Below are 12883 nucleotides of genomic sequence, written 5' to 3' on the forward strand. Positions count from 1 at the left end.
CATGCCCTAGGCCACACCCTGTGCTTAGTGTTTTTTCCTACTGACTTACAAGCAGTGTAATGCTTGATGCTCTGCTGGATTCACATGCAAGAGGACTTCTGCATTCCGTCTCACCGCCGGTCTCTCTGCTTACCTGATTCTGGATTTCTGCAGTCTAATGATACTTTGGTCTCCTCGCTGACTCGCTTACTTTGTCACAAAATAGAACTAAGGGAGGAGGATATCAATCCCCTCTCACGAACCACAGAAGCCGAATGGATCGACCCTCCCACCGTGGTTGGCACAGACACCTGAATTTTTGAAGTACAGGTAGCCACGTGGCAGCCAATGGGGGGAAGAAGGAGTTAGGGAAAAGGGATGGACTAATAAAGGTAAGGAAGGGAAGGCAACTAGACATAAACAGCAAAATCACATACAATTCCTGACTTGATACTGTAACACCCTGGAAACCTAACCTGACTCTCTCTACATAAACTAGTAGGACATAACATAAGTTTTCACAAAACACATGGAGCAATATACATGACTTTTCGAATGTTAGTGACCATGACTTAAAAAGCAATGACTTAAGCTACATCAAAACATATAGCAAGCAATGACACTGAGACAAAAACATGCCCCAGTTATGGGTTGACACAAACTCCTGTACATAGCATGCCGCTTTCCCCTTGTGGAGAAAACAAGGTGACTGAGGAAAGCAGATTTTAGCAGGCTTTAGGTTGTTTCTGGTTTGCAATCATATCCATGCCGTAATTCAGACCGTAGCATCAAAACATAGGGTTCATAGTAGCAAGTAGCACAAGAAATACTATTAAGAGGGCACACTTCAAGGAAGCACACTTAACTAATGGTCGGGACGTTTCCTCATAACGTCCGGACAACAACGAGTTGAAGCGTTGCTCAATACATGTTGCCGCCGCGGCCCAGGAGGACACAGAACACACATAAACACTTAACTGAGTGTCCGGGCGCCTCCTGCGGCTGCCCCGGACCTGACGGAAGAGAGCGGATCACACATTAACCAGCGTTCATCACCGCGGCTCGGGAGATGCGAATGCCGCTACGCATGGTCAGCGCTAGTTCTTCAGCTGCCTCGAATTGCCCACCTCCGCCTCTCACTTTGCTGCTCCGCTGCTGCTGCCGCCGCCCGTGCTCTCCAACATCAATCATCAGCACCTGAGCAGGGGCGGGCAGCCGTTAAGAGCACATTCTCCTAATGCAAAGTGCCTGCAGCTGGTTACCAGCGTGCTTCAGAAAACTACACCCATTCCCCATTTCTGCTGGGAATTGTAGTGTTTTCCCCTATCTATGCGATACACGTCTTCTCCTGCACCACAACCCCTGATTCCTGACAGTACCTTCCCTTCCAGGGCTCTTCCCAGGACCTGCTTTTTCTGGATATTTTGCATGAAACATTCTTACCAGGCGAGGAGCATGAACTGCACTAGCAGGTTCCCAGGAACAATCCTCCAGTCCGTATCCAGCCCACTGGATCAGGTACCATAGAACTTGTCTTCTCCTTTTCGAGTCCAAAATCTTCTTTACCTCATATTCCAACTGACCCTCTTTGTGGATGGCTGGAGGTCTCTGCACACATGTTCCAGGCACTGCGGGTTTAAACAGACACACATGGAATACCGGGTAGATTTTTAAAGTTTTAGGCAAACGTAATTTTACCGCAACTTCTGACACATTTTTGACAATTTCATAGGGTCCAATAAATTTTGGAGCAAATTTTCGAGATCCTATTAGAGGCAAATTACGTGTGGATAGCCACACCTTATCCCCAACCTTGTACTGAGGAGCCTCCCGTTTATCTGCATACATCTTATATTGAGTCTTTGCGTGTTCAAGATTGTCTCGAGCCTACTGTCTGATGTTCAGAAGCAATTGTTTTCTGTCTTGGAGTATTGGAAGGATTTCAACATCTGGTAGCTGCTTCGGTAACATTTCCTGTACCTGCCCATACAGGCACTCATTGGGAGCCATTCCCAGGGAAGCATGTTCAGTATTATTATAGGTGAATTCAGCTAACCATAATGCTTGAACCCACGACTCCATTCCGTCATGTAAATAACAGCGCAAGTATTGTTCAATCGTCTGATTCACTCTTTCCATTTGTCCATATGTCTGAGGATGATAACTAGTGGACAGGGCACAATTTATTCCTAGCATCTGACAGAAGGCGCGCCAGAACTTTGATGTAAACTGTGGACCCCTATCTGAAACAATAGTACGTGGTAATCCATGAAGTCGAACCACATGCTGCAGAAATAATTCAGCCAACTTCCCTGCTCCTGGAATGCCTCTACAAGGCACAAAGTGAGCCTGTTTAGATAAGTAATCCACTACCACCCATATTGTATCATATTGATCATCCGGTGGTAAGTCTGTGATAAAGTCCATTGATATGTGTGTCCATATTTTAGTTGGAGTAGGCAATGGTTTAAGTAGACGTGACTTCTTGGTATGATCTGCTTTACTTCGTACACATGTTTCACATTCCTGCACGTACCTAGTTACCTCTCGTCTCATATTTGGCCACCAAAAGTATCTTTCTACTAGAGTCTGTGTCTTTTTACTACCCGAATGTCCGGCCAAGGGTGAGTTATGACACCAATGCATAGCCTTTCTTTGTAGTTCCAAATTAGGCAAATACAACCGCCCATCATAGTAAGGGAGGTTATTTTTCAATGTTTCCAAGGGATTATTCACTCCCCAACTCTGATTCTTTTGATTCCTCATTGCCTGTTTCACTTGCTTCATCAACTTGGAGACAACTGCACCTACCACCTTCTCTGCCGGGATCATAGATTTTGTCTCCGGTACCTCGTTGTCCAAATTTTGTTGACGAGATAATGCATCTGCCTTTCCATTTCTTTTCCCCGGCCTGAAGGTCATCACAAAATCAAACTTGTTGAAAAATTGGGACCACCGTAATTGCCTAGGGCTCAATGTGTGAGCTGTCTTGAAATACTGTAGATTTTTATGATCTTTCACTACCACCACCTGCTGCTTGGTTTCCAGTAAATAATGCCTCCATTCCAAAAAAGCTGCCCTAATAGCTAATAGTTCTTTATCTGTGATGGAATAGTTTTGTTCACATGGAGTGAGTTTTCATGAATAGTAGGCCACTGGGTGCCAAATCCCTTCTGAATCCTCCTGAGATAACACTGCACCTATGCCACATTGGACGCATCAGTTTCCACTTGAAACATCCTATCAGGATCTGGATGTCATAATACTGGGGCTGAGGTGAATGCCATCTTTAGTTCTTGAAAAGCCTTTTCAGCCCCCACATCTTAACAAAAACTTGTTGCCTTCCTTAACAATCTTGTTATAGGTGCCACAGTCTGTGAAAAATGTGTAATGAATCGTCTATAGAAGTTAGCGAAACCCAAAAAAGATTGAATATCTTTAATACACTGGGGTGTGGGCCAATCCAGAACTGCTTGCACCTTGCTTTTGTCCATAATTATCCCTTCTGGGGTCAATATGAAACCCAAGAACTCCACTCTTTTCACGTGGAAAGCACATTTTTCTAATTTCACATATAACTGATGTTCTTGTAATTTCTTTAACACTGCCCTTACATGATTCACATGCTGCTCTTGTGAATTGGAATAAATTAAAATGTCATCAATATATACAATAACAAAAATGTCCAAAAACTCACTTAATACCTCCTGCATAAAAAACTGAAATGCCGCAGGAGCATTACATAAACCAAAAGGCATAACCAAATATTCAAATATTCCAAATTTAGTTCTAAATGCAGTCTTCCACTCATCCCCTTCCTTGACCCGAATCAAATGATATGCTCCACGTAAATCAAGTTTTGTGTACACCACTGCTGTCTTTACTTGATCCAGCAGTCCAGAAATTAAAGGTAGTGGATATCTGTTCTTTACCGTCACCTTGTTTAATGTACGATAATCAATACATGTCCTCAATGTACCCTTTTTTTCGGAACAAAACACAATGGTGATGAGACTGGTGATGTGGAATGTCTAATAAATCCTTTCTGTAACATATCATCCAAATACTCTCGCAGATGTTGATTTTCTGTTTCTGTTGATGCGTATATTCTGCTACATGGCAATTTAGCCCCTGGTTCTAACTCTATGACACAGTCAAATGGTCTATGGGGTGGCAGTCTTTCCGCTCCTCCTTTGTCAAAAACATTCACAAACTCTTGATATTGAGCCGGAACCTGTAACCCCACAGCCCCCACCACTTGAACTGCCGGTGGCTGATCTGCCAAAAACAATGCCTGACTCACCTCCTCCTCAATGTGACCTATACATTCTGGATTCTCAAAAAACACGTCCCTAGCCAACCAGTCAATTCTTGGGATATGCTGAGTCAACCAAGGAATTCCTAAAATAAGACCAAACTGGGGAGCTGCAATTAAATCCAGTACAATTTCCTCCACATGTCCTGAGTGACACCTCATTTCTATTGGTTGAGTTTGCTGACAAATGGGTCCCGATATTAAAGGAGACTCATCCACTGACTGCACCCCTTCCACCTGAGTCTTTTCTCTTAATGGCAACCCCAACCTTTTGGCCAAGTCAATGTCAATAAAGTTTCCAGTTGCTCCCGAATCTACCATGGCTGACATCATTTGTTTTGTACAAGCAAAAAATAAAGTTACTAGAATATACAAATGGGAGTTACCTTTTCGTGTAGTATTTTCTACCCAAGTGGGGAACCTTTCTACCACTGAGCCTGACACCTGAGTTCCCCCTAAGGCCGGCCCAAGCCTTTTCCCGACTCGCCTTTGCTCTTCTCTCCACCACCTACCTTCTTAGGAGTGTTTGGACAAGTACGAATATAATGTCCAGGTTGACCACAGTACAAACACAAATTATTTGCTTTTATCTGCTCCTTTTCCATAGCCGATAATGGTCCCCTCACCCCTCCAATCTGCATAGGTTCACCATCACCATTCCTGTTCACCCTTCCTCTATCCAACCGTACAAAGGGTACCACCTCTGGTTTTTTCCTGCCTCCCTTTCGTTCATTCATCCGACGATCCAACCTTAATGCCAAGTCAATCATAGCTGTACACGTGTTGGGCTGAGGCTCTACCTGTGCCATAGTGTCTTTTAATTCTTCTTTCAATCCTTGATGAAACAAAACTGTCTGTTTATTTTCTGGCCAATCTGTTTCAATTACCAGTCTATTAAAGTGTGTCACATAAGAGACCAAATCTCTGGTATCCTGTTTTAGCGCCAATAACTCCTTATCTTGTGCCAATGAAACTTCCCTTCGATCAAACAATCGACCAAATTCTGCCAAAAAATTATCCCAATGATAAAGTAAAGGGTCATGTTTTTGTACCAATGGCATCGCCCAAGCTGCCGCATCTCCTGTTAAGTATGAAATTACAAAAGCAGTCCTCGCTTGAATAGTCTCAAATGCAGAGGGTTTACAAAGAAAATGTAACCTACACTGGGTCAAAAACATCATGATTTTTTTAGGGTCTCCGGAAAATCTTTCAGGCGCTGCCAAGGGCACACTACTAGGAGCTTGAACCACTACAGTGGACGCTCTAGCTCCTGTTCTGCCGGTAGAGGACCCTGCTTCCTCCAACGGAGTCCCTTGTGCTACCAATCCTTGCACTTGAGCCTTCAGAGTACTAGATTCCTGTCTTACATGTACCAATTCCACCTGAATATCCTGCAGTGCCTTCAACACTTCTGCTAAAGCGGGAGGGCTCTCCATTTAGCCTGGGTGGTTCAATAATCCCAAATCGGGGGCTGATGATTCTGTCACAAAATAGAACTAAGGCAGGAGGATATCAATCCTCTCTCACGAACCACAGAAGCCGAATGGATCGACCCTCCCACCGTGGTTAGCACGGGCACCTGGATTTTTGAAGTACAAGTAGCAATGTGGCAGCCAATGGGGGGAAGAAGGAGTTAGGGAAAAGGGATGGACTAATAAAGGTAAGGAAGGGAAGACAACTAGACATAAACAGCAAAATCACATACAATTCCTGACTTGATACTGTAACACCCTGGAAACCTAACCTGACTCTCTCTACATAAACTAGTAGGACATAACATAAGTTTTCACAAAACACATGGGGCAATATACATGACTTTTCGAATGTTAGTGACCATGACTTACAAAGCAATGACTTAAGCTACATCAAAACATATAGCAAGAAATGACACTGAGAGAACAACATGCCCCAGTTATGGGTTGACACAAACTCCTGTACATAGCATGCCGCTTTCCCCTTGTGGAGAAAACAAGGTGACTGAGGAAAGCAGATTTTAGCAAGCGTTTGGTCGTTTCTGGTTTGCAATCATATCCATGCTGTAATTCAGACCGTAGCATCAAAACATAGGGTTCGTAGTAGCAAGTAGCACAAGAAATACTATTAAGAGGGCACACTTCAAGGAAGCACACTTAACTAATGGTCCGGACGTTTCCTCATAACGTCCGGACAACAACGAGTTGAAGTGTTGCTCAATACATGTCGCTGCCGCGGCCCAGGAGGACAGAGAACACACATAAACACTTAACTGAGTGTCCGGGCACCTCCTGCGGCTGCCCCGGACCTGACGGAAGAGAGCGGATCACACATTAACCAGCGTTCACCGCCGCGGCTCAGGAGATGCGAATGCCACCACGCATGGTCAGCGTTAGTTCTTCAGCTGCCTCGAATTGCCCGCCTCTGCCTCTCGCTTCGCTGCTGCTGCTGCCGCCGCCCGTGCTCTCCAACATCAATCATCAGCACCTGAGCAGGGGTGGGCGGCCGTTAAGAGCACATTCTCCTAATGCAAAGTGCCTGCAGCTGGTTACCAGCGCGCTTCAGAAAACTACACCCATTACCCATTCCTGCTGGGAATTGTAGTGTTTTCCCCTATCTAGGCGATACACGTCTTCCCCTGCACCACAACCCCTGATTCCTGACTGCCTACCTGCCGTCAAGTCCTACTGTGCCTCCAATGATCTCTGCCTCAATGCCAGCAAGACTGAGATCCTTCCCATTGGGACTCCTGCTCCCACTTTCTTCCCCTCACTCTGGCCACCCTCTATGGGCTCTCCCCCTTCTCCTTTATCTGAATCCAAAAACCTTAGAGTCATCTTCGCCTCCTCTCTTTCCTTCCTCCTTCACATCCAGGACCTTACCAAGAAGGCCCATTTTAATCTCCACCTCCTCAAAGGAATCCTTCCTTTCCTCACTTTCCCCCAGAAGCTCAGTGTCTCTAGAGCTCTGGCACTCTATAGGCTGCACCTCTACAATAGCCTCTTCCTTGACCTACCCTCTTCTTCTCTACGTCCCCTCCAACTAATCCAGAATAGGGGGCCTCTATCCCAGGGACCGCATCTCTCCATCCCTAAAATCTCTCCACTGGCTCCCGGTTGCTGCAAGGATCAAATTAAAATCCCTCAGCATTATCCATAAGGCTGTCTGGGGTGAGGGACCATGCTATCTCCAACTAGCTCTTGTTAAATACTGTCCCTCCAGATCTTTACGTTCCCCAGGCACCAGCTCCCTGAATGTCAAGTGCTTCGCTAAACAGTGAGCTGGTGGCTGATCTTTTTCCTTGGCTGGCTCCCTCCCATCTTAAACCAGACCTCCTCAAATTCCAGAAGATCACAACTTTCCTTTTCACCTCCTCCTTCCGCCTCTCCCTCCTTTGCTAATCCCCACAGTAGCTGAGATTGGTCACCAGGGTCCTTATGTGTCCACCTGGGTCGTGGCCTCCCACTCCCAATCACCTTCAACCTCCGTCCTCTCCCAGCACTTGCCTTGGTGCCCACTGGCCTATGCTATCAAAGGCTGCACTGATTTATTGGCAGCTGACCACTTTTACCAAGTGATCTCTGCCAGTCACATAACAGCTGCTTGCAATGTACAGCCTAGCATTCCCCTCCATTGTAATCCTAGCACTTAACCCACCCTCCGCCATCCCATTTCTCTCTCTTTGCACTTGCACATACTGAATGCTCACAAGGCCTAGAAGGACCGCCTCTCTCTTTCATTGTTATTTTTGTCTTTCATTCCCATGTTCCCTCCCTGTTACCCTGTGGGGGCTTTGAAACACAAATTACTTGATGTATAAGCGCCTTACAAATGCACAATACATAAATAAATAAATAAAAATTAAGGTCGGACATAAGGTTATTGACCATATTATTGTAGCACATTGTGTTCATGATGACAGTGGCACGGCCTTTGTCCACGGTTTTATCACTATTTGGCTATTGTTTGCCAGGTCAGTGAGGGCAATCTTTCTTGGAGGAGTTGTTATGCACAAAGGGTATTGTTTTTTCTAGTTTCTCTACCTTTCTAAACAATAATTGTTCAAAGGTGATTGATTCTGGTGTGGACCTGGATGATGGCGGAAAAAAGTGGGACGGACGCCGTAAGCCTGTCGTGTCAGACTGGATCTCATTTTCTTGAGTACCGAAAAATAGTTTTAGCCTAATCTTTCGCATCATGCGCGTCAACTCGATTCGGGTTTGGAAAGCATCATATTTCGCTGTAGGAACAAAAGATAGGCCTTTTTGAAGAACTTGGGTTTCTGCTTTGGATAAAGTATGCAAAGACAGGTTTACAATCAATGGGCCTCATTACGAATCCGGCGGTAACCGAGGCGGTAAAACCGCCTGGTTACTGCCGGACTCGTATTACCATTCCGCCTCCGTGATTCCTGGAATTACCGGGGCATTACAACCCCGGTTTTCCGGGAATCACGGAGGCGGAATGGTGTTAATCCTCATTCCCATTGAGTCCTATGGGACTCAATGGTAATGGGGATCATGGAAACACCGGCAGCATCTTGTAATGCTGCCGGTGTTTCCTCGACCGCCTGCAGGCGGGCGGTGTTAAACCCGCCAGGTCAAACCTGGCGGGAACATCACCTCCCGCCTGCAGGAGTCGGGATCAGGCGGTCCGGACCGCCTAATTTGTAATGAGGCACAATGACTGGTTTGGTGTAGGATTCCCCGGCCTCTGCTCCTGGTTATCATTGGGGAATCGGCCTGCCACCGATAGGTGGGTTCTTTCAGTTCGGTTGGTGAGGAAATATTTCAGCCATGGTAGTGCAGAGCTTTGAATATTGGATTCCTCCAGTCTCTTCATTAGAGTTGTGCGATTGATCTTATTGAAGGCAGCTGCTATGCCCAGTAGTATGAGAACCTATTGGATGCTGTTATCCTCATTTATGTTTAGATTCCTCCCATATGGAGCGGAGTGTTGATTTTGTTCCTCTCATGGGTCTGAAACCAACCTGGAACAGGTCAAGTATTCCATTGCTTTCTACATAATTGAGTAGTTCTTTGTATACGTGGTTCTCCAGGATGTCCACTGGGTACGGTATGTTTGATGTGGATCTGTAGTTGGTAGAGTTATCTGTATTTCCTGTCTCATCTTTTAGGAGTGGTTTGATGTATGCTGATTTGAAGGATTTTGATATTATTCCCATGTTTACGGATAGATTAATTCGTAGTCGGAAGTAGAGAGCTGGGTTTTTGTGGGTGAGTACATTTTTGTAGTTATCCGGTGAGCATGGGTATCTTTTAATAGTTTGTCAAAGATTTCCTAGCATATAAGTCAAATCAATTGAGTGTTGTGCTGGTTGTTGGCGTGCTGGTTTCTGGCAGGGTGTTGTTGTGGTACTGCGGCATGCATCGATGGCATGTTGTATTGCTTCTATTTTTGCTCTTAGGTGGATCATGATGCTGTCACAAAGGATTTGCGAAGGTACGATGTTGTTGCACGAAGTTGCATTTTTTTTCTTTGATGATTCTGAACATTTATTTTTGTGGATTTGTTGCCAATTGGATTCTTGCGGTATTGTGTGATTTCTAGGCTTTCAGGACTGGCAATTTCTATAGACGAATTTGTCATTGGTAGTTAGTTTTGTCCAATTGCTTGTAGTGTTTCCTCCATCGCTTTCCTAGCTTACGGTTTGTTTTCTTGAGTTCCCTCAGTTTCTTGACACGACTTTTCGGTGTGGGTTTGAAGGGTTTTGAGGGCATTAATCTGTCTAATGCATGTGTTATCCAGGTGTGAATCTTCTCCTCCGCTGAGTCCGGTGTCATTTCGTTCAGCTGGGATGTGCCTGATTTTGTAGTTTCTAATGGTTATGTTAAAGTTTTGAGGTCAAGGCGTTTCCAATTTCTTTTGATTGTCGCCAGGAGTTTTATGTATGGAGGCATTATGCGGTTCGGGATGGTCGCTCCATCTTATTGGTACTGGTGGGGTGGCCTTTCGAAAGTCCATACCTGCAGGAAATATCATATAGTGTGTGTGTCCAGCTCTGTGTGTGGGTCCATTCACTATTTGTTTAAGGTGAAGAGTTTCCAGTAGGACACTGAGAGAGTGCCGCCTTCGATTTGAAGGTCGTAAATTTTGTGCTTTGCCATAGTTTGTGTGTTGAATAGGCTGCAGTGCAGTGTATGCGATTTGGCTTGCTTTTTGTTAAGTGTAATCTTTGGTGTTTCGGCGGGGGTGTCATTGGTCAGTGCTTTGGCTCGCTGTTCTGGTTTTTGTCCAGATTTTATGTTTGTTTAGAGGTGATTGGTGGTGGTTGTGAATTCTGGTAGGTGGTTCTTGTTTTGTGGGGGTGTGGTTTCTTTTGTCTTACTTTTTCTGTTTTCCATCCGTGTTAGTTTATGCTTCTTGTATCAGGGCATATTTGTAGTTGTGGGTGTTTCGTAAGCGAGTGTGGATCAGTGGTCTATTGATATGGTGGCTGTGCATCAGGCTATTTCAGTGGTAGGCTCCCTGGTTGGGATGGATCGTTGATGCTGATTACTCCTGTTGGTTATAAGCACATGGGTTATGCCGTAGTGTTGGGCAATTACTGAACTGAGGCAATCACGTTTGTTGGGCTACACACAGTGGCGAGTGCCTTGCTGTGTTTATAGGCTCGTGGTGGGAGTAGCCAACGTTTTTTCAGGGCCTCCTATGGCATTGATTCCAGGGACAAAAGCCCTCCTGGGTGAGATGTTTCTTGGTCTCAGGGGTGAACCTGAGTGGTGTGGGGTGTTAGGCTTTGGGGTGGCTAGACTTGCAGCGAGTGGGATTGAGTTTCCAGGGGCAAAGGTCCTTCGTGTGGTAGCTCGTTTCGAGGCCACCTACCCTTATGATGGGCAATTTCTCAGAGTGATGAGAGATAAAGCTCCCAGTGCAGAAGTCTCCCTGTGGCGGTTGTCTCATGGTTGATTACCTTGGTTGGATTTGAGGTCTCGAAATTCATTAGGAGTAAGGTTTGGGGTGGCAGAGTTCTAGGTGGGGAAACCTTTCAGTGGCTGGAGTGAGAGCAGCAGAATTCAATGTGGCCAAATTCAGAGTGGCCAAATTCTGAGGTGTCAAAGTTCAGCCTTGGCAGAATCCAGGGTTATTTAGGTTCAACAGTGACTGATTTCAACAGTCGAGAAGAATCAAAGGTGGCTGAATTCAGAGTCGTAGATTTTGAAATGGTTGAGTGTCAAGGCAATAACATTCCAGGTGTCTGGGTTCCAAGGTGGGAGGGTTTGAAGTGATGAAACTCAGTGGTGGCATGGTTCAGGTTGGTAAGAGACCCTGGTGCTGGGATTAAATGTAGCAGGGTTTGAAAGAAGAAGATTCTGAGTGGTGGGACTCACAGGCTGCAGAAATTCCAGGTGGTTTGAGTTCAGGTTCGCTAACTTCAAAGTGGCTGGGTTTAGGCAGTGGTTCCTCAAAGTTGTTAACTTCAGATGTTCACCCGGCATTTCACTGTGGCACATTAACTGATTGGCTGTGGCTCAGGAGACGCTTCTCCATCTTCATCTTTTTCCTCTGCTTTTCGAATTCTGTTGCTCCGTTGTCATGGTTTCCGGCCTTTCAGTAATCATTTTCTCCCCTGCAACTGCTGTTGTGTGGCCTCTGAATTACCAATCTTTCCAATGAAAAGGGAATTCTTAATGTTACTCCTGTGTTCCCTCATTTGCATGTGGCATGTCCCGAGCCAATCTTTAGTATTATCTGGTGTTATTATTGACCAATGTATGGAGCTTAATTCACCAACCTCAATAGGATGAAGAGCTCAGCCAGGATGCAAATCTCTAATTATAGCGTAAGGCGAGCAAGGCAAAAAGCACTTCAACGTCAGAACCTATGGCAGTAGGCGCTATACAAATACAAGATAACCTAACACAACCTACCGCACTGAGCTGCCTTACCAGCGTTAAGAGTTTGTCCTTTCTCTCTGTTCTCCCGCCAGAGTTGTCGATGGGATTGAGGACGATGGAATGGCGTCTGAGTCACAGACCTTTCACTTCAACATAGATCATTCGAATGGCCGCACGCCGAGCAGAGGGTCTCCATCATCGGGTAAGGTATTCTTTTTTTGTTTTGTTTTAAAAGCAAAAGACAGAAACAAAAGCACATGCCATAATACAAAAAAGACAATATCAATGCTAGAAACACATAGGGGAAGGTCTAAAATATTTTCTAAGCTTTTTACTGTAATGTCCTTTCCTATGTGTTTCGACTCCGTAAACAGGGACATTAAACCGAAAAACCATGACATCAACATTTGAAATGACATTTATTTAACTCGGTAAACCATCATCTTAATAAAAAATAACCTACTCTCAATGTAAAACTCCAAAAATACATACCATGATCTGATCTACAGACATGTTCAAACATTTATATCCCGTAGCAAGCCCCTTAATTTCATTGACAGACAATTGATCAAAGCAACACATTTGAGGCCAGATACAACCAGTAACAGCCTTGCAGGCCCGAGAGCCACGAGGTCCTCCGTGAGGGTTCAAGGCCATAACAAGCTCTGACCAACAGCAAATGCCGGTAACAGCCTGGCAGGACCGAGAGCCACGAGGTCCTACTTGAGGGTTCAAGGCCATAACAAGCTCTGACCAA

The 12883-nt window shown here is 45.2% G+C and overlaps 1 protein-coding gene across 1 annotated transcript in view; it reads left to right on the top strand.

Annotated features, from left to right (window-relative positions):
• Positions 1-12883, top strand: part of KCNH4 (potassium voltage-gated channel subfamily H member 4) — a 976843-nt gene that overhangs the window by 915159 nt on the left and 48801 nt on the right. Inside the window, exon 14 of the mRNA XM_069634470.1 lies at positions 12219-12328. Within this exon, the coding sequence (XP_069490571.1) occupies positions 12219-12328 (110 nt within the window). The remainder of the gene's footprint in view (positions 1-12218; positions 12329-12883) is intronic.

The sequence above is a fragment of the Ambystoma mexicanum genome, chromosome 13, assembly GCF_040938575.1.
Source record: "Ambystoma mexicanum isolate Mex_15411 chromosome 13, UKY_AmexF1_1, whole genome shotgun sequence".
Classification (NCBI taxonomy): domain Eukaryota; kingdom Metazoa; phylum Chordata; class Amphibia; order Caudata; family Ambystomatidae; genus Ambystoma; species Ambystoma mexicanum.